Source organism: Cyprinodon tularosa, unplaced genomic scaffold, assembly GCF_016077235.1.
Source record: "Cyprinodon tularosa strain WSP-4 unplaced genomic scaffold, ASM1607723v1 ctg459, whole genome shotgun sequence".
Classification (NCBI taxonomy): Eukaryota; Metazoa; Chordata; class Actinopteri; order Cyprinodontiformes; family Cyprinodontidae; genus Cyprinodon; species Cyprinodon tularosa.
This window is the reverse complement of record NW_024039184.1, coordinates 729,259-750,567: the sequence shown is the minus strand read 5'-3', so window position 1 is coordinate 750,567 and position 21,309 is coordinate 729,259. Positions and strand designations below refer to the sequence as shown.

Below are 21,309 nucleotides of genomic sequence, written 5' to 3'. Positions count from 1 at the left end.
AAGTTTATTTTTTACACCCAGCAGCAGCTCATCGACATCTTAAATAAGACTTGAAACTTTGAAAACAACCAGGGCTATGAAGATACTCTGCTGCCACCTAGTGGTCAGATCTGTACACAACCATCTAAACAGTCTTCTTAATGTAAACAACAACAAATACAAATACCTGAAACTACAATCAGGCTGTAATGTTGAAAAACAGATCGAAGTGATAAAAGGGATGATGTTTTTGGGCAACAACTACCTTAGATGGAGACAAAAAAAGAAAACTTTAATCTGGAGTTGCAGAGGCAGGGTTGAATGACAGTCACTGAACAAAACCCTGTCCAGTTTGAACATTTTATTTGATAACCTGATATTTTATCTAGCTTAGGACCTTGTCATTGGGAGGGACCCTCGTCAGAAAATGCTGCAACAACTTTTAAAGTCTTTTAAAGAGGGCAGCAATCTTGCTTACAGTGATAAAACTTTAAAGAGTCGCTGTGATTAAAAGGGTCATTTGTCATTGGATGTGAACCCTGGTTTAATTTAGAGCAGGCAGACTAAAAGAGCTGCTTCATTCTAAAAACTAATATCAAGTCTAATAATTTAGTAAGAAACTAGATCAGACAGGTGCAGCTGATCCAGATGCTGCTGCTGCATCCTCACTAGAACTATAGAAAGTAGATCAGACAGCTGCAGCTGATCCAGATGCTGCTGCCTGCGTCCTCACTAGAACCATAGAAAGTAGATCAGACAGCTGCAGCTGATCCAGATGCTGCTGCCTGTATCCTTACTAGAACTATAGAAAGTAGATCAGACAGCTGCAGCTGATCCAGATGCTGCTGCCTGTATCCTTACTAGAACTATAGAAAGTAGATCAGACAGCTGCAGCTGATCCAGATGCTGCTGCCTGTATCCTCACTAGAACTATAGAAAGTAGATCAGACAGCTGCAGCTGATCCAGATGCTGCTGCCTGCGTCCTCACTAGAACTATAGAAAGTAGATCAGACAGCTGCAGCTGATCCAGATGCTGCTGCCTGTATCCTCACTAGGACTATAGAAAGTAGTTCAGACAGCTGCAGCTGATCCAGATGCTGCTGCCTGCGTCCTCACTAGAACTATAGAAAGTAGATCAGACAGCTGCAGCTGATCCAGATGCTGCTGCCTGTATCCTTACTAGAACTATAGAAAGTAGATCAGACAGCTGCAGCTGATCCAGATGCTGCTGCCTGTATCCTTACTAGAACTATAGAAAGTAGATCAGACAGCTGCAGCTGATCCAGATGCTGCTGCCTGCGTCCTCACTAGAACTATAGAAAGTAGATCAGACAGCTGCAGCTGATCCAGATGCTGCTGCCTGTATCCTTACTAGAACTATAGAAAGTAGATCAGACAGCTGCAGCTGATCCAGATGCTGCTGCCTGTATCCTTACTAGAACTATAGAAAGTAGATCAGACAGCTGCAGCTGATCCAGATGCTGCTGCCGGTATCCTTACTAGAACTATAGAAAGTAGATCAGACAGCTGCAGCTGATCCAGATGCTGCTGCCTGGATCCTCACTAGAACTATAGAAAGTAGATCAGACAGCTGCAGCTGATCCAGATGCTGCTGCCTGTATCCTTACTAGAACTATAGAAAGTAGATCAGACAGCTGCATCTGATCCAGATGCTGCTGCCTGGATCCTCACTAGAACTATAGAAACTAGATCAGACAGCTGCAGCTGATCCAGATGCTGCTGCCTGTGTCCTTACTAGAACTATAGAAAGTAGATCAGAGCTGCAGCTGATCCAGATGCTGCTGCCTGCATCCTCACTAGAACTATAGAAAGTAGATCAGACAGCTGCAGCTGATCCAGATGCTGCTGCCTGTGTCCTCACTAGAACTATAGAAAGTAGATCAGACAGCTGCAGCTGATCCAGATGCTGCTGCTGCATCCTCACTAGAACTATAGAAAGTAGATCAGACAGCTGCGGCTGATCCAGATGCTGCTGCCTGGATCCTCACTAGAACTATAGAAAGTAGATCAGACAGCTGCAGCTGATCCAGATGCTGCTGCCTGCATCCTCACTAGAACTATAGAAACTAGATCAGACAGCTGCAGCTGATCCAGATGCTGCTGCCTGGATCCTCACTAGAACTATAGAAACTAGATCAGACAGCTGCAGCTGATCAAGATGTTGCTGCCTGTGTCCTTACTAGAACTATAGAGAGTAGATCAGAGCTGCAGCTGATCCAGATGCTGCTGCCTGCATCCTCACTAGAACTATAGAAAGTAGATCAGACAGCTGCAGCTGATCCAGATGCTGCTGCCTGTGTCCTCACTAGAACTATAGAAAGTAGATCAGACAGCTGCAGCTGATCAAGATGTTGCTGCCTGTGTCCTCACTAGAACTATAGAAAGTAGATCAGACAGCTGCAGCTGATCAAGATGTTGCTGCCTGCGTCCTCACTAGAACTATAGAAAGTAGATCAGACAGCTGCAACTTATCCAGATGCTTTTGCCTGCATCCTCACTAGAACTATAGAAAGTAGATCAGACAGCTGCAGCTGATCCAGATGCTACTGCCTGTGTCCTCACTAGAACTATAGAAAGTAGATCAGACAGCTGCAGCTGATCCAGATGCTACTGCCTGTGTCCTCACTAGAACTATAGAAAGTAGATCAGACAGCTGCAACTGATCCAGATGTTGCTGCTGCGTCCTCATAAGAACTATAGAAAGTAGATCAGACAGCTGCAGCTGATCCAGATGCTGCCTGTGTCCTCACTAGAACTATAGAAAGTAGATCAGACAGCTGCAGCTGATCCAGAAGCTGCTGCCTGCATCCTCACTAGAACTATAGAAAGTAGATCAGACAGCTGCAACTGATCCAGATGTTGCTGCTGAGTCCTCATAAGAACTATAGAAAGTAGATCAGACAGCTGCAGCTGATCCAGATGCTGCCTGTGTCCTCACTAGAACTATAGAAAGTAGATCAGATAGCTGCAGCTGATCCAGAAGCTGCTGCCTGCATCCTCACTGGTAAACTAGTTCAGGACTAAGGTGCGGACTGAGTTTAGATTAATGGTTAGATAAGTACTGGTAATTGTTAGGTTAATGGTTAGGGTTAAGTATGAATTTGTAATAATTAGGTTAATGGTTATGGGTAGGACAGCTACTGGACAGCTACTGGTAATAGTTAGGTTAATGGTTAGAGTTGGGTAAGGACTGGTAATGGTTAGGTTAATGGTTAGAGTTAGGTAAGGACTGGTTATGGTTAGGTTAAAGATTAGGGTTAGGTAAGGACTGGTAATGGTTAGGTTAATAGTTAGGTAAGTACTGGTAATCGTTAGGTTAATGGTTGGGGTTAAGTATGAACTGGTAATAGTTAGGTTAATGGTTACGGGTAGGACAGCTACTGGTAATAGTTAGGTTAATGGTTAGAGTTGGGTAAGGACTGATAATGGTTAGTTTACAGGTTGGGGTTAGGCAAGTACTGGTAATGGTTAGGTTAATGGTTAGGGTTAGGTATGTACTGGTAATGGTTAGGTTAATGGTTAGAGTTAGGTAAGGACTGGTTATGGTTAGGTTAAAGATTAGGGTTAGGTAAGAACTGGTAGTGGGTAGGTTAATGGTCAGGGTTAGGTAAGTACTGGTAATCGTTAGGTTAACGGGTAGAGTTAGGTAAGGACTGGTAGTGGTTAGGTTAAAGGTTGGGGTTAGGTAAGGACTGGTAATCGTTACGTTAAAGGTTAGGTAAGTACTGGTAATCGTTAGGTTAATGGTTAGGGTTAGGTATGTACTGTTAAAGTTAGGTTAATAGTGTATTAATCAGTTATATTAGGATTTAGGTTTATTGTCAGATTTGTGGCATAGAAAAGGAGGAAAGGTACTGTAAATAAATGTCTGTAGGTCTATACTAGTTCTCGCGATATATATATATACAACAAGATGAGACTTTGTGTACTTTCAGTATATTTACCAACCTTCTGAGGACCAACAGGCCCAGTGGGGACCAAGGCTGGTCCTAATGTGGTAAACCTCTATTTCTAACCATAAGCCCCATTTACACTGACCTTTTGAAAGCCTGCTGAGAATGGTCTGAGCATGGTTACATGATAACTGTTAATTAGTAAATCAAATGCATCTGAACTGGACCGTGCCAGAAACAAACAAACTGCGCTAAATCTATTACTAGTTCATCAGTAGGGCCTGGCACGGTTAATCTGTGCGTCATATATTTACAGTCAACATTGTGTGTTTATGTGTGTTCTTGTTTTTAATACATTGTGGGGCTCATGTTCTGGAATAACAGCTCCTTATGGGGACCAACTGCTCTATGTGGGGCCTGATGCCGGGACCCCACGAGAGGAATATAGGACAAAGGTGTGAAATGAGTTTAGGTTGGGGTTAGGTTCAGGTTTGAACCCATAATGGTTAAGCTTAGGATGAGGTTCCCAGTTATGCTGTAGAAATGAATGTAAGTCAATGGAAAGGCACCACAAAGATAGTGAGACAAGTTAGTAGTGTGTCTGTGTGTGTGAGAGATTGTAGAGATAAGGCAGAGGTGAAAAGTTCAGCAGAGCAACAAAGCTCTCAACATGACTTTAATAACAGGCTGATACACATTCACCTTTGTTGTTTCGGAAACAGGTAGAAGTCATCTGCAGGTGAGCAGCTCACACACACACAGACAGTAACCTCTGACCTAGCCTGAACTAATACACAGTGTCATCCTCTGACAGAGACATGCTGTTCAGAGCCAAACCCAGACCTTGGCAGCACCAACAGTCCCAACAGAACAACCTTGTTTTAGTATTTATGGGTAGAACATGAAACAGGTTCTGCTCGGGGTCCAATACTCAGACAAATACAGGGCGGACAGAACCTGGAGGAGGCAAAAGAGCCCGGTTCCTGCTCCCTGTATGCCGGCGTCAGGACTGGAGTCTGGCAGTCTGAGCGCAGGCTGGGGCAAGGTGACAGCCAGGTGAGTCAGTCTCCACAGTAACACGATAATGAGCACTAAGAGGTCTTTCATTTGACAGGATGCACAATTTACACTCGTGTGAGTCACACCGAAACCCCAACAAGTTCCAGTGAAAGAACCGGGAGCCAGATCCACCTCCACACCGTGGTGTCGTCACTGCTTCCGGGTCAGGTCTTGACATTACAAACTGATTCCAGCGTTGAAATCAGGGCCACATGTCGGAGGACAGGTTTAATAATTTCATCTCTGTTTAGAGGAGATTAAAAAATCTGATTAAAATCATCAGGTTGATTGAAGCTGATCAAGTCAACAATCAGGCGGCTCTAATGTTGGACGTACAGCCTGAGGGCGTTTAAACGGAACAGGAACCCTACTTCTCCATCCAGCCTTTGTTCTTCTCTCCTGCTTGTCCTCTGTACCCCCCTCCTCCCCCTCTCTGTGTTTTGGTTCAAGCGTCCTCTAAGCCCCCAGCTCATCCAGTTAATCCAGTGAGATAATGGTGAACAGGGAGTGGTTGTTCTGCTCTGTAACTTCCTCACTAACAGCCTCTAAAATCACTGGACTGGAACCGACAGCAAGCGCAGCAGATCATCATTATCATCATCATCTATGGACCCGTTCTCCCAGCAGAGAAAGCTGTGATTATTCGTACCATAGAAGCTGACAGAGACTCTGATCTACAAGGCCGACCCAAGGTTGTAAGAGGCCCCTACCAAGTGTGGTTCTGGGGGATCCACCTGCAGTGAAGACAATGTTTACTTCAGGGTTCCTCACGTCTCAGTTTAAGCAAACTTTTTCCCTGTTGTGTGTTTAATCCATGTTTTAGTCCCCTGTGAACAGCCGTAAAGTCCTTTGATTAACCGCATGAGAAACTAAACTCTGAATCCGTTTGTCTCTGAGCCTTTTGGTCCGCCTGCTCAGTCAACAGAAGCTCAGCAAAGTCCTGAAGGAGCGCAAGTTTTATTTTATCAGCAATCTTTAAAATGTCAGTTCATAATATATAAACATATAAATATTCCTTTAAATTGGAACTTTTATCAAGTCCTCTAAGGGCCCCTGCTGGTGTGGGGCCCCTGAGCAGTGATCTGTTTAACATGGATCAGAGTTTTGCTTCTTTAAATAGTTTGCAGTGATCCAGTAAGTGGAGTTCTTCCCGTTAGCAGGCATCCTCACAGCCTCACATCTGTCTGTTAGAATTAATCGATAAAGTTAGTTATTTTCACTTTTTCATCAGGAAGGAAATTCTCATTATTTTTTCCGCTTAACTTTTTAACTAAATGACCTTTTGGCAGAAGAAAAGTCAGAGTTTTTAAATCTCAGATATTTGGATATGGATCCTGCTGAATGTTCAGGTTCTTCATCCAACTCCAAGAGGAGCCAGCCCCCACTATAAGCAAACCTTGCTCCTGTTCAGGGGCCCCTGTACATTAATATAAACCAACGATCCAGTAATAATCTTCACTTCACCTCACTAAATTTTGCTTCCTTTGTCAAAGCTGGTGAAATTATGTCAGAACAGATCAGAAATTATCTCCATTATTTAAGCCATATTTTAATCTAGTGATTATTTTCCCATTAATTGATTGATGTAAAAAACAAATCCTGAGTTCAAATAAACAAATTTTTAATCTTGAAAGACATTTTCAGGCGTTATAAAATGCAAAAACATGTAATTAAAAATATATTGAATTTTGGGAAAAGCAGGTCCGAAAGGAGGAGATAAAGGTTTCTCATTTTAAATGCTTAACGATGTAAAATCTAAAGTTGTTTTTTACAATTTAGGCTAAATTTCTGCTCTGAGTGGATCCTTATTTCAAAAATGGATGTTTTAGTCTCTATCCTCCACTTATTTATTTTAATATCTTATTTAATTTTTCATAAATTATTAGTCCATCAAATTTGCATCAAAGCAGATTCTTCATTACTTCAATCCTTGGACAGCATAAACAGAAGGACAGAGGGGCCCAAAGGATGGGCCCCAAATAATATTCTACTCCTTGGACTGGTTCTAAGCTGCAAACCACAGAAATCTTTAAGTCCAAAAATTAAATCAATAACAAAGAAAAAGAAAGACTAAATCAATCAGACAGCTGACTAGATGATTTAAATTAATCAAACCACAGTTTTATTAACTTCTGCTTTATTTGTTCTAAACATCCTTTACATATAAAGTCACAAAAAGTATAATTATAATAATAATAGAATTGAGGGCAAATAAATGACTCTTTGTTTCCTGAATGAATTAGATTAAACTGAAACATTTATAGAAAAATTAGCCTCAGTAAGTGAAATTATTATTTCTTTTAAAGATTTTGAACCTTTTGAAAGTTATAAGGTTTCAACAGCGATTAGCAGGTTTTTCTGATAAATTATGTTTGTTTTTATTATTTGAGGCTGAATCGTTTCTCTGCAGCAGAACCGGACCGGTACCTCAGCCATGAGTCCAAAGAGAGGATATTTTTTTAATGAGCTTTATCTACAAATGCAGGATAAAGAACTGCAAACAGTCGTATGCTCCAGGTGCTGGGAGAACAAATCCACAAAAAAAAGAGAGAGAAAAATCAAAAACAGTTTACCACTGAGCTGCATCAGTCAGGGTTTCACAGCTGGTGAACATCCAAAAAAAACTGTCAGGCTGGGTTTAATTTTAGCCAGAAAGTTTATCAGATATTCTTTCCCAGACATCCTGTTATTGGAAATACCAAAGAAAACATGTTTAACATTAAAAGGAATCATTCAGACTAAAGAAAATATTAAAGTCACACCAAAGATTTTGTTGAAAGAGAATTCCATAAAAAAAAGGTGGGTTAATGTTTCTAGTTTGATGTGACAAAAAAAAAAGAGGATTAATATTTGGAAAATATTAATTCCATACTGAATTAACAGGAAAACAGCTGTGAAGAATTTTAAGGGACTCCTCCCTTAAATTATTGTTTGTTGCCAATCAATATCTGAACAAAGATTGCTCAAAAAAAAAAAAAAGACTATTTTTATTTATTATTTGTCTAATTTATTTCCAGTTTTACTCCTAAAGGAACGGATCTGAATGACCAATAAATAACTGTGGAAATCTGGGATTATGGACATGGGTTGACATTTCAATCGTGCTGGAATAAAACCACAGCAGATTCTTTGGGGTCACTGGGAAGTTTTATTTATTAAGAAAATCTGATCATTAAACTTTCCAGATTAAACATCATTATCCAGCCAGAGGATCAGCGAATGAAGGAGAGAGAAGTTAGAGAGGAGGGAGGTGATGGAGGCTGAACCTATAGGAGAAGGAGGAACACATGAGAGCGCAGGTCACCTCCTCCTCCTCCTCCTCCTCTCTACTCCTCACTTCGCTCCGCTTGGCTCGACTCGGCGCCTCCGTCCGGAGCGGAGGCTGACAGACAGGTGGACCCGGAGCGGGAGCAGCAGGGTCGGTGTTCCGGCTGCCGTCATGCTGGGCACGGTGAAGATGGAAGGCCACGAAGCTCCGGACTGGAGCGGATACTACAGCGAGGAGGTGGGTCACCGTCCGCGCGCCAAACGGCGCACATAGAGCCGCACATAGAGCCGCAGAGAGAGCCGCACATTTTATTACAGATCAGGGAAAAACATCTCCTGTAAAAACCCAGAAGCAGATTTAATCTGCAAATTAAGACAGAAATAAAAAGATTCAGTTTATAGAATCGGGATTAGATTAAGTTTTTAGATAAAAACATAATAAAGTCAGTTTATTAGAAGCTTTTTGTTTAAAAGGGAAAAAAAAAGAAGCAAAAGAGCGAGAATTTAATCCGGTCTTAATTACATTTTTTTTTAACTAATAAACTAGAATGTTGAAATAAAACATTATTTTCCAGCAAAGCGCGTCTCTTTTTAAAAATGGTAGAGGTTCTTTTAAAAAAATAAATAATAATAATAATATTAATAATCATCATAATATTAATAATTATAATAATAGTAGCTAATAAACAATGTTCAGTTAAAATAAAAGCAATTTTTAAGGTTTATCTTTATTAACTGAAGTAATAGCCTACTTTTGGTGAAATTAGAGCTCAAAACAGGTCATGTTATTTATTTTCAGCGTTCAAAGAAAATGTAAGGTTCGTTGTAAAAAATAATAATAAATAATATATATATATATATATATATATATATATATATATATATATATATTCTAATCATAAATTGTAGATTTGATTCCTGGATAAAACGAAAAAATGCAGTAGCCTATTTCTAATTTGTTGTTAAACAATTCTACAATTACTTTTAGAATTTCTAAATATCTCCAGACTCTTTAACAGGCCAATAATACATTTTTACTGATTAAGTCTTTGTTTTAAAAATAATTAAAAACAACTATTTAGCCTACTATAAAACTGTTTTTTACAATTTGATTTGAGATAAACGTGTTTAATCAGTCACATTTTGAGCAATTATTTTATCTCTGACTTTACATTTAAATATATTTCTAACAGGAAACATTAATAATTTGAACAAATGTTTCCATTCATCAGATCAGATTAAGATCGGAAAGGGAGGAAAAAAAAAATAAAAAATGCTCCTAAAAACTGGAATATTTCTGCTTCCAATCCACATGAATTTTAAATAACTAAGATCTGATTTCTGCTTAGAAATTTAATAAAACCGTCTGTCTTCTCCTCAACATTAAGTCCTGCTGTTCCTTCAGCCCGGTCCGGGTAACACCCGGGTCTGGGGGACCTTTGAGCTGACATGCATGCTTTGGGGGAGAAGCTGCTGTGATCAGCTTTATGTTGGAGATGATTTTTATTGAGTTAATTTCTGTAAGTCTGACTGTCTTCTGCTCATTCAGGGTAACTTTGCAGAAATGGTTCCGGATAATCTGAGGCATGTTTCAAACTGAGCTGTTTTCAGTGATTCTACAGAGGCAGCAGGTCCGGTCCGGTTCTATAGAACCCCTCCAGTCAAAGCTGACCTCCTCTGTGTCTGTGCCCCCTGCAGGTGTACTCTCCAATGCCAGGTACCGGGATGGGTTCTGGTCTGGGAATGACGTCCATGTCTGGCTACATGTCGAGCAGCGGGACTACATCGGGCTCCTTCAACATGTCCTACAGCGGTACGGGTCTCAGTCCCTCCCCTGTAGGAGGGATGGGGGGCTCTGCTCCGGCGCCCATGTCCGGCCTCGGAGGGGGGATGGCCTCCATGGGCGGGGCTCTGAGCCCGTCCAGCATGAACTCGGTTTCGGCCCAGCAGGCTTCTTTGGGTCTGAACCCATACGGGGGCATGAGTCCAAACCTGGGCTCCGGCATGGCGTACGGCAGCGGCGGACTGAACCGAAGCCGAGACAACAAGACGTTCAGACGGAGCTACCCGCACGCTAAGCCCCCCTACTCCTACATCTCACTCATCACCATGGCGATCCAGCAAGCGCCCAGTAAGATGCTGACGCTGAGTGAGATCTACCAGTGGATCATGGACCTGTTCCCGTACTACCGACAGAACCAGCAGCGCTGGCAGAACTCCATCCGCCACTCACTGTCCTTCAATGACTGCTTCGTCAAGGTCTCCCGCTCGCCTGACAAACCGGGCAAAGGTTCCTACTGGACCCTGCACCCAGACTCTGGGAACATGTTTGAGAACGGCTGCTACCTGCGGCGCCAGAAGAGGTTTAAGTGTGAGAAGAAAAGTCCGGGGAAAGCGGATGGGAGGAAGGAGCACATGGGGGCAGGCGGGGGCCGGTGCACCTCTCCCGCTGAAAACTCCTCCAAAGCTGCCGGACTTCTGGACTCCTCTGGACCCTCCTCCAGCCAGACGGTCTCCCCCGCCGGCTTGGACCTGAGGGAAGGAGTTGGCGGGGTGTCAGACCTGAAGGTCTCTGGTTCTCATTTACTGTCATCCCTGACATTGCCCCCCCACTCCATGGGCCATGAAACTGCTCTGCATATCAAAGGAGACCCCCACTACTCCTTTAACCACCCGTTTTCCATCAACAACTTAATGTCGTCCTCAGAGCAGCAGCACAAACTGGACCTGAAGGCCTACGAGGCACTGCAGTACTCCTCCTACAATGGTGGGGGGGCCTCTGGTCTTGGAGGGAGGACCATGGAGCCTCTGGAGGCCTCGTACTACCAGGGGATGTATCCCAGACCGCTCCTGAACAGCTCCTCCTAGCTGCTGCATGTACCCCCCCCCCCCCCTGTGTGGAGTTTGGACCTCCTGCATGCAGCTGTGCTGGACCTCTGGTCTAAAGGGAGCTGAACTGAACTCCCTCAATGTGACCAAACACCCACGGCCCGGTTCAAACCGTCCCCAGTTCTGGCCTCCTTTGGTACCGAGCCAGAATCCGAAAAAAACATCAATGCAGGATCTCGCCAGTCAGACTATCATCACCCCGTTAGATGTCAGCGTTCTAATGTCTTGGTTGTAATTTGGGGAAAGCAAACCAAGGTGTTGATGTTTGATGGGGATCTCTAGATGAATGGAACTGTAGGTTTCTCCTTAGGAAAGGTTCTCTTTGTTTATCTCAAAGCCCCCCATGATGAAACAGTGTATTGTTGATGGTGACAGATGCAGAACCTCTGTGCAGCGGAGAAAACACGATGTTAAAAACCCAGAGATCTTGTGGTTATAATCGCCGATCAAATTCCATCACTACACCAAATGCATAATATCCAAACATGGATTCCTGATTTTGTTTTAGCGTTTCTGAGTTTAGTTCCATCACCTCCAGTCCCACAGGGTCTTTAACGGTTCTGTCTAACAGCCTGCCATGCAGAAAGGTGGAAGCTCAGCTCCTTTTCAGCAGCATGCTGGTGGTGCGTCATCATGCAAAGCTCCTTTTTAAGAACCTAAAGGGGAAGCTGCTGAGAAGCATCTTTCTAAAGATGCTCAGAAATGTTTAGAGCCATGCAGATCCCCGACACATCAGTGCTCCTCATCCAGCCTGAGGCCAGAGGTCACCTGCAGATGCTAATGTGTCTATTGTAGGGGTGTTTACACAGCGCACCCAAAACCAGGATCAGAAACCATATTTCTCTGTAGAAGTGATGAGGATTTAATTCTCCCACGCCCCCCCTTTCCATCCCCATTGACCTCCTGGGGGGGTCAAGGCCCTCAGCCTGAGAAACACATGAATGGGGTTTTATTAAAGAGGTCAGTTTGCGTAAAAAATAGAAAGTTTGAAGGATGAGGAGGAACAATCGGGAACTGGACAGTGAGAAATCCCGTCTTTGATCATTGATTGAGGCGATAATTCGTTTCTTCATTAATCTCATTCCCATGAAAGAAACGGATCAGAACCGTTTATCCTGGGAAAACACAGACAGTGTAAATATCTCCCTTTAGCTAATGAAGGTCATCTCTAGTTAGACAGCAGCCATGTGTTTAATAGATGACAGGAGTGTGTGTTTTTCTGCTTCAACTCCTTCTCATTTATTCATCTCCATGCCGTCAGCGCAGAAGCAAAGTCTTTGCTTCCAGGTCGGTTTTTAATCAAAACATTTTTTTTTTGTCTCTGATCCAAAACTGGGAGACTAATCCAACATGGCCGTCTGTGCTCACGCTGCATTTGTGGAGGCAGAACTTCCTCCCAGCCCATCAGGTCCACTCAGTGTTTGCTGGTCTGACTGGTTTTTCTGGTCCACTCTGACACTGGACCACAGAGCAGAGCCACAACCGGGTCTCAGTTATCCTTCGGAGGCTTGATGTGAATGAAACTCCCTTCAGAGGAGAGCAGACAGCCCGGTTCTGAGGTTCTGCTGCAGAGCTTTTTATTTCAAACAGAACCGCCTCTCAGATCTGATGATACCTTTGATCCTGGGTCGATGTTTTCTGATTGCATCACTTCCTGTTTGAGCCTAAATGTTCCCATGTGCATGAGGGCCGTTCTCCTTTCCTTTAGGTTTGGTTTATGACCCCCCCTCCCAGTTGTGCTTTTGGTCTTTGTTGGGTTTTGGACTCTGCATGCTTGTTACTAACTTATTCAGTCATTTTCAAATAAAACAAACAAATACAAGAAAGATTTGCTGTTGGCTGATGATTAAGGGTCTCTTTAAAGGTGTCAATAAACCTGATTTTGTGCCATTTAAAGCTGATTAATAAGCAAACTGATTCATTTAGTATAAATGACTTTTAAAAAGAAAACCGGAATACTAATGCTGCTAAATTCTTAGCTAATAAACTATCATCTTATCATTTTTATCCAGGTGGGTTCAGGGATTTAGCCAAAAAGCTTCTGTTCATATCCAGTTATTTTACCTGGAAAACAACATTTTACGGTTCAGCTGGTTTTTAAGTTTTTAAGTTTTAAACCTTGTTGATTCTGAATGAATCTGACCTTTTTATCCACTAGAAGCTGTAAAGGATTTCTTTTATTACAAAATTTTAAAATAATCCAACCACAGAATCCAAAAAAAAAAAAAAAACATTTGTCCATATCAGTGGCAGGATTATAGAAAAGGGCTTCACTACAAAAAATTCTCATTAATCAATAATATTCAGGGCTTTAATAACAGAGGTCAAACTGGGATGTAGCTGTTTATTAATTATTTGTGGAGTAAAGTGAACTTCATTTATTTTAATAGATGGACTTTATTTCATATTAATAAAATAAAGAGTTAAATTCCACCTAAATAAACTTCCTGTTTTGTTGCTCATATTTAAAAAGAGGAAAGAAGGGACTTTTGATCCTAAAATATGATGGAGGTGAGTCCGTTTCCTGACAACAAGCAGGTAATGAGGCTAACCTTCCTGCTGCCATCAGCGGCGGTTCCTAAGGTCCAAACTGGACGAACCGAACCTCTGCAGGAGAACAACATGACGCAGCGCTGGGGGCCGGAGGACGCAGCCCTGGGAACCGGGCCACTGAAACCCAATTGGACCGGAACCGTTCATCTGTTTCTGTTCATGTTTCATCAACCATCAGAATTTACTGAACCAACATCTTTATGTTCTGCAAACAGAGGTGAAGCTTCAGCTTTATGAGGTTCCATCTAATGGAGCAGCTCCAGCAGAGGAAGGTGGAGGATTAATAATAAACAGAAGAGGAAGCAGCGGGGTGAAAGGTCAACATTTGGACGTTGGTCGAAAAACCGCTCTTTATTTATTTCAAATTAGTTTTTAGATTTTATTCGTTTATGTCGGATTGAAATATAACACGCCTGTTGTTATTTTCTGTTGTTAAACAGAAAGTCTGTTATTCGTGGACAGATTTAGTGACTTGTCCCGCAGGCCGCGGCTTCCCGCCGGGCCTGCAGCCGGAGAACGAGGCGCTGCGCGCGGCTCGCTGTCGGCCTAACCTCCGCCGCTTCAGCTTTGATCCCAGGCTGTCCGTCACGCGCTCACCGCCCAGCAGCAGAAAGGACTCCAATCATCCAGGAATTATCCGCTAATTATCCCAACACTAAGCGCGCACCAACCGAGGCAGACACGTCGGGAGCGCGCAAACCGCGGTCCTGATGTCAGAGAAGAGGCTCCAAAAAAGATCAAATAATAAAAACAATAATCAGTAAAAATAATAAAATAAAAAAACATATTAAAAATAGCAATAATTACAGTAATTAATATAATAACAATATAACTTCTAATATATCTGGTAATAAGGCACTAAAATAAAATTTGGACTTGGAGGAATTGGCGCATAGGACACAAAAATAAATGACAACAACAATAGGCCTACTACTACTAATAATAATAAGATAGTTTTTTAACAACTCTTTTTTTAAGCATCAAAATCGGGATTTCTTAGAGTAAAGTTCTGCAGACTTCATCATCAGGCATCTCAGTAAAATACAGAACAAAGCTTTAGTGTCATGCAGGCGGTGTTGCAACACTTTGTGAAATAGTGTTTAAGTAGAAATAATAAAAGGTAAAGCCCTACACTGCAGACTGAGTTTCTGCATTCACTATTTATGGTGAGTAAACACTGATCCTCATCGGTCTCAGCACAGAATCTGTGATCTTATCTTTATGATTTAGTCAAATATTCCTTTCTTCTCAGGTTCATGTTTATAACTTAACATAAAATTCTTCTTTGTCATCAAATAATTCAATTCAGTTTCTTTATGGCTCCGATTCATCTGGAGGCTCTCTACCGAGAGTAATTATTCTAATTGTATTTTGATGATTTTAATTTCTTTTAAATTTCTCCACTTTGCAAAGGATAATTTAAAGCTTGGTTGTGAAAAATAGCCTGAAATAGTAAACTTTTATCCAATCTATCCAACATATTGGTCCTGAATGTTTCAGAGGAAAGGCCTGTCTGTAGCCTAAATATGGCTTTTTTTACAAAATAAAAACTTGGATCCAGTTTGCCTTTGGAGCATCCGTCTGAGTATTAGTGTGTTTATCCCTGAGTGGATCAGGCTGGAAGAAGCACAACAATAAGTCTGAAGAGCTGAAGTCTAAACAGTGAACTGGTTTATGGTGAACTGGGTTCATCTCTGTGTGATCAGATAAAACTTCACAATTAAAGGAAGAGGGGGAAACGCTCTGAAGCTTCCAACATGACAAAGGTCTGCTTAGATTCAGAATGGAGCTTTTTCTTGCTTTGTTTTGTGTTTTTTCTAGAAACGGGCCTTTAAGGCTGGCCTGTGACGTTCTTCTTCTTAAATCCTGACATTAGTAAAATGGGAGGCATCTCTGCCTGATAATGAGCAGCTCTGCTCAGAGTTTGGTGCCGTTCTCTGTTGCTGATCCTCTGCCACCCAGTCTGCTGTTGTAATACGAGCCATATGTTCACTGTGGGCCGAAGCCAGGGCCGCTCAGGACACAGTGTCAGCAGCCGCGGGCCCTGGGGCCCCCGCCATCATTTCACTAAAGCCCTCAGTCTCTTTTCTCTCCACTCACTCCTTATGGAGGAAAATGTCGCCCACAATACGGCGGCCTTCAGCCTCTTTCTTCCCCACGTCTTTCATGGCCCACTAGAAAGCCAAGAACGGGGCCCCAGGGCCACTAAGGCCCTTTGATAGGGATTGGAATTAATTATCTCCAATAACACAATTGTGCTCGGTCAACGAAAAGAGCAAAGAAATCCCCTCCAGAATCAGAAAGATGAGAAGAGTGAGGGAGAGAGAGAGCCCCTGCTTTTCCATTAAAATAATTCAGAGGAAGTTTATTAGAGCTTTGTGAGGTGCTAATATGGATCAGCCGGGAGGTTGGTGGTCCTGGGAGGGGGAGGGGAGGGACGTGTAATTGGCAGAGGCTCACAGGTCATTCTGCTTCAGTTTGGAGAAAAAAAGTAATTGAAGGTTTGAACTAAATCAGTCGGTATACCGAGAACTCATCATCAGTTCAACGGTAATCAGCAGGTTCTCCTCAAACCGACGAGCTTCTTGGTTTTCACAGTTTTTTATAAACAACTTTTAACCAGCAAGAAAGCTGCAGCTGTGCGGCAACGAGGACTGATTCAGAGCCCAACATTCAGCTTATTATGCTGGAAGCTCCAGTCTGGCTGCAAGCTAATAGCTTTACCTGCAGGAAAACTCAATGGATCAGTATTTATACCTAAAACTAATACGTCTGTGGTGATTTAATGAATTTAGCGCTAACCAGGAAAAAAATAAAACTACCATTTTCATTGCGATCACTGAGTCTTGGAGCGGCCATTTTTGCCTAAAATTTTCGGCAGTGACGTCACGGTGCGGTAGCAAATGTAGCCAACATTTGGAAGAAGAATGTTTTCAAGATGACTTGGATAATAGCGCGCTGTGACAAACGCCAGATACAGCACTGGGACTTGATCAACAGCCGATACCGCACCGTGACGTCACAAACCTGTAGGTGGCAGAAGTGTTCTTTGACAAACATGTATACCTCCAGTCAAGCACATTCAAATGAAAATCACTCTGAATTAAAAACATTCGTCATTTATTGAACAGTATGGAATAATTTCAGATTTAAAGTACTTTCATAAGTTTGAATTCTGAATATGAGCAGACCTTTCCTTTAAACATCTCTAAAAACTGAATCGCAGTACGTTTTGAAATAAAAGAATTAGAAAAAAACAAAAAAGATTCAAACTTAGTCCAAACTAAGAAACGTTATAAAGACCCCAGACCTGCAGATCCATGACCTCTAGTGGCCCCTGACCCAACGTTGGCGAGCAGAGATCTAAAGAACCAATAGCTGAAGAAAAAGACACAAGTTTAGGACAGCATCAGTGGATCAAACATTAAGAAACACCTCATTCCTGCATTAAACTTGAGGCAGGGCCGGATTTAGGAAATTTGGGGCCAAGGCAAAGACAGGCAGGGGGGCCTCTGAATTAAAATGACAACAGATAAAAAGACCCATTATACAGATAGAGAAATGTGAATAGAAAATATTTCATTACTTGTTCTAGGGGTTGCTCAGTGGCACAGTGGGTAGCACTGCTGTCTGTGTTGCTCTATCTGTGTTGCCCTGCGATGAACTGGCGACCTGTCCAGGGTGGACCCCGCCTCTAGCCCGTAGACAGCTGGAGATGGGCACCGGGACTCGACTTAGGATTAAGCATGCCAGAAAATGGATCGATGGATATATTTGTTCTAGGTTTCGTCCCTTTTCTTGATGTTTTCCTCTTCAGTGTTTTGGTTTCATTCCAGCCTCTCCTCCCTTACACTGATTTAAAAATGTATGTTTCCATCTGATAGGAATGTGAGGAGGAGGAAGTTGTGCTGATCCGTTTCCTTCTCTAGCTTCAAACCTCCTCGGTCAGTCGATCCCATCCTGAACTTCAGGTGATGAAGAGATTCATGAAGTTCAGGAGAACTTTAGGTCGCCTACAGAAGGGCTGCTTTAATGAAGACATCGAGGAGACAGGATTTCCTTTAGCTGGGATCACCCCCCCCCCCCCCCCCCCCCAACTACAGGCTGGTTGCCATGGCGACAACAGACCACTTGTCGACTTGGGTGTCCTGGTCTTAATCCTGCAGCCGTTAATCTGCTTGTTCATAAGAAAGACTTAGTTTGTTGGAGCTCCAACTTCTGATGCCACCTGGGAGTGTATGTGTGTGTGTGTGTGTGTGGGGGGGGGGGGGGGGGGGGACTCTGAAATGACATTCAGGAGAAACAAAGACCATGAGAACGTTGCAGTCCTGCCATCTTCAGCTCCTCTGCCTCCTCATGACCACCAGCTGGACGGTCAGCGGCCTCAGATTGGCGCTGAAGCGGGTCTAAATGAAGACGCCTCCTCAGAGCATAGAAAGGAGCTCCAGTTGGCCAAGTATAGCGCCTCCTACGGGCAGCAACGGATGGACCTAATGAGGACAATGGGCTGAGATGGATCCTTCCATTAAGGCCAAATATGGAGCCTTAAATTCATATTTTAGGATCCCTCCAGGTTCCATCACTGTTAGCTTTTACCAATTTATAATATTATGAAGTTGTGTATGTGTGTGTGTGTGTGTGTGTGTGTGTGTGGGGGGGGGGGGTTTGCAGAGAGCCGCCTCCAGCTCTGCAGATAAAAGCTGTGATCATTGAGGTTGAAATTTAGACACAAAAAATGTCCAAGGAACCGATCAGTTATAGTTACTGTGCTGACAGGTGTCAACATAAGAAGGTTCTGAACAGGGGCCTATGGCCCCCAGTGGCCCCTGTTCAGAACCACAGATTAAACATTTATCAGTTTCATTCAGTCATACTGACATTATTATTTTTATTATATTATTATTTCTAATGTTCATTAGTGAAATCTGTCTCAGTGATAATAACCCTAGGATGCTAAATCAGGTGGCCTACTTTAAACCCTGAGATGAAATTGTTGGGATCATTACTATAGATGATGTGTGAGATGGATGTCTCCTCATCTGCTAACATCTATGATGTAATGATGTGTCGGACTGGAGGTTTTTTTAACTGTAATTCTGGGCCAACTTTATTGAGAGGTGAGCCCGGTTGGTAGAGCAGCCTTTTGTAACTCTAAGCAACGTCTCTGATCTGAGTAGGATCACTGTTTTCATGTTTTCTGGTTATTTAGTGTGATTGCTCTGAGTGATCTCTGCTCTGGAGGGAGAAAGCTTCACTGTGGAAACACAGAGCTTTGCTTAACCTAATGGATAACCTTTAAAGGGAAAGTCCGCTCATGTAAAGAATTCAAACTTCTGAAAGTACTTTAAATCAGAAATTATTACATACTGTTCAATAAATTAGTGTTTTTAATTCAGAGTAATTTTCATGTGAATGTGCTTTACTGGAGGCATCCATGTTTGTCAAAGAACACTACTGCCACCTACTGGTTTGTGACGTCACGGTGCGGTATCGGCTGTTGATCAAGTCCCAGTGCTGTGTCTGGTGTTTGTCACAACGCGCTATTATCCAAGTCATCTTGAAAACATTCTTCTTCCAAATGTTGGCTACATATTACGTGTTTTTTCTCTGGCCAGAGGTTTGATCGCAAATCCTCCGTCTTCAAGTTGGCAATCCAACGATGAACCCGTCAGTGGCGGATCAGGAATCGGAAAGGTGAACTAACTTTTTTTTTTTTACTATTACCCGATGATTCTAACATCCAACTGCCATGCACCTGGACATTGTCAGTTTCACTATAGCTCTGGTGAATTTCAATGGTGAAGTCCTCTGGAAATCTTCAATAATTGTTGCAGGGTCCCTACAGCATAAGGCAATTTAAATTTTTTAAGACTTTTTAATGCCACTTGAAATAAAAATTTAAGACCAAATTCACAAGAAAAACCTGCTTGCGACAACTTAACCCAAGGGTTTATTTTAACATAAACCACTGCACTAATGTTTCAAATTTTGAAAAACTTCCCACACAGAAAGAAAGCTAAAAACACAAAAATGACAGATATATTTTAACAATTATTTAACTGAATTCACAAACTTTGTTTTAGCAGGGAACAAAACTAATCAGTTTTAAAGCCACAACATAACCAGTACTAAGTCTTTTTTGCAAAAAAAGGTCAATTTTAATGTTTTATTTAGATTACAAAAATAAATCATAATAAAAATAATTCTATTTATGATGTTTTAAAAATTAAGACCTACGAAAGACTAATTTAAGACATTTTAATACCAATTAAGGCCTTAGTTTTATTTTGAAGAATTCAATGCCTTTTAAGACTTTTTAAGGACCCGTGGGAACCCTGTGTTGTTGATTGCAGATGTGTCTAGTTGTTCCCATTGATTTTGCTTGTAAAGCGGGAAGAACAGATAACTCTAAATTAATTAAATCACCACAAACGTATTAGTTTTAGGTATAAATAATGACCCATTGATTATTCCTTGCTGACCAGACTTTTTCTTTGAACACGGTTCTTTATCCTTATTTGCCAACATAAAAAAATGAAAGTTAATCCTCAGGTCTGTGCATCTATTCCTAATCCTAATCTAACCTGGCCGGTTCATCCCCTCTCCTGATCTGAACAGTGGTAGACTTTTTTAAACTCTCTTTTTGCATTTTCGGGACCGCCTTGATGCGTCCTAATTTTAAAGGTGGCTGCGTCCCGCCGCTGGTCCTTGTGCCTCGGTTTGGGTCACGAGTGGGTTCTGGTGTTTTCTGTTCGGAGTCTCTGCTCTACTTCTATTTCACATTGATGCTGACCTGAAGAAACAAACAAACCTTCAATCGTTTTTATTTATAAGCACCAGAACAATCAGAAACTTTAAAGCACTAAATCAAATGAAATAAGAACAGCTTTAGCAATACAAACTGATTCTCCCCCCCCATGGCGGTTGGTGCATTTTCTCCACAGAGGAAGACAGAAAGGACTTCCTGTATAGATGCTCAGTTTTCCTTTCCATCTAATACTTCCGCATCCCAAAGAAAAAAGTTGACGGGATGATGGATGCAGCAGCTGCTGCTGCAGGGTTCACAACGAAGAGGAAGATCTAGAAACCATCAGTCCATTTCCACAGATCTGAATGAAAAAGATGGATCAGATGACGGTGCGCAGACTTCCTGCTCCAACCTTCTTCCTCAGCACTTCCACCAGGCGCTCCAACCTGAGGAGGAAGAAGAGGATTTTAGTCAGAAATATAAACTGAGGAGGACCAGAGGTGTCAAGTAATGAAGTAAAAATACTCCATTATTTTCTTCCTACTTCTGACTTCTACTCATTACATTTTCACACAAGTATCTGTACTTTCTATTTCTTTCATTTTTCAAACAAACGTTACTCGTTACTCTTGGCTTCGGTTTAATGCAGAGATCACAGATTAGTCCGGATCCGGACCCACCTGCTGGCTAATCTGGACCTGATTTAAAACATTTATAAATGACCACATGTTGTTTGACGACAGTGCTTAACGTCACTTGCGCCGCTTCTGTTACCCTGAAATCCCACATCCTCCGTCTCCTCCCCACAGCACCCCGCAGTGCTCCAGACCTCCTGCTCAAAGCAAAGCCTACAGCCTTCGCTGTTCCTCCCGTATTGCTCCGCTCAGACTTATCTTCGG

The 21,309-nt window shown here is 42.3% G+C and overlaps 2 protein-coding genes across 2 annotated transcripts in view; one reads left to right on the top strand and one right to left on the bottom strand.

Moving 5' to 3' along the window:
* Positions 1-4,705: 4,705 nt before the first annotated feature.
* Positions 4,706-11,101, top strand: foxa1 (forkhead box A1). Its single transcript, XM_038300856.1, has 3 exons — positions 4,706-4,950; positions 8,139-8,458; positions 9,919-11,101. Exons 2-3 carry the CDS (start codon positions 8,207-8,209, stop codon positions 11,086-11,088), a joined length of 1,422 nt encoding a protein of 473 aa, XP_038156784.1. The 5' UTR covers positions 4,706-4,950; positions 8,139-8,206; the 3' UTR covers positions 11,089-11,101.
* Positions 11,102-20,470: 9,369 nt separating this feature from the next.
* Positions 20,471-21,309, bottom strand: part of mipol1 (mirror-image polydactyly 1) — an 84,935-nt gene continuing 84,096 nt past the window's right edge. Inside the window, exon 14 of the mRNA XM_038300894.1 lies at positions 20,471-20,856. Coding sequence (XP_038156822.1) covers positions 20,790-20,856 — 67 coding nt within the window. The 3' untranslated portion in view covers positions 20,471-20,789. The remainder of the gene's footprint in view (positions 20,857-21,309) is intronic.

What these genes read in the sequence shown, in the direction of transcription:
- foxa1 (XM_038300856.1), top strand. Translation starts at nt 8,207, where the DNA reads ATGGAGGCTGAACCTATAGGAGAAGGAGGAACACATGAGAGCGCAGGT. An exon ending in GCGGATACTACAGCGAGGAG is followed by an intron (nt 8,459 to 9,918) that starts GTGGGTCACCGT and finishes TGCCCCCTGCAG; the next exon opens with GTGTACTCTCCAATGCCAGG.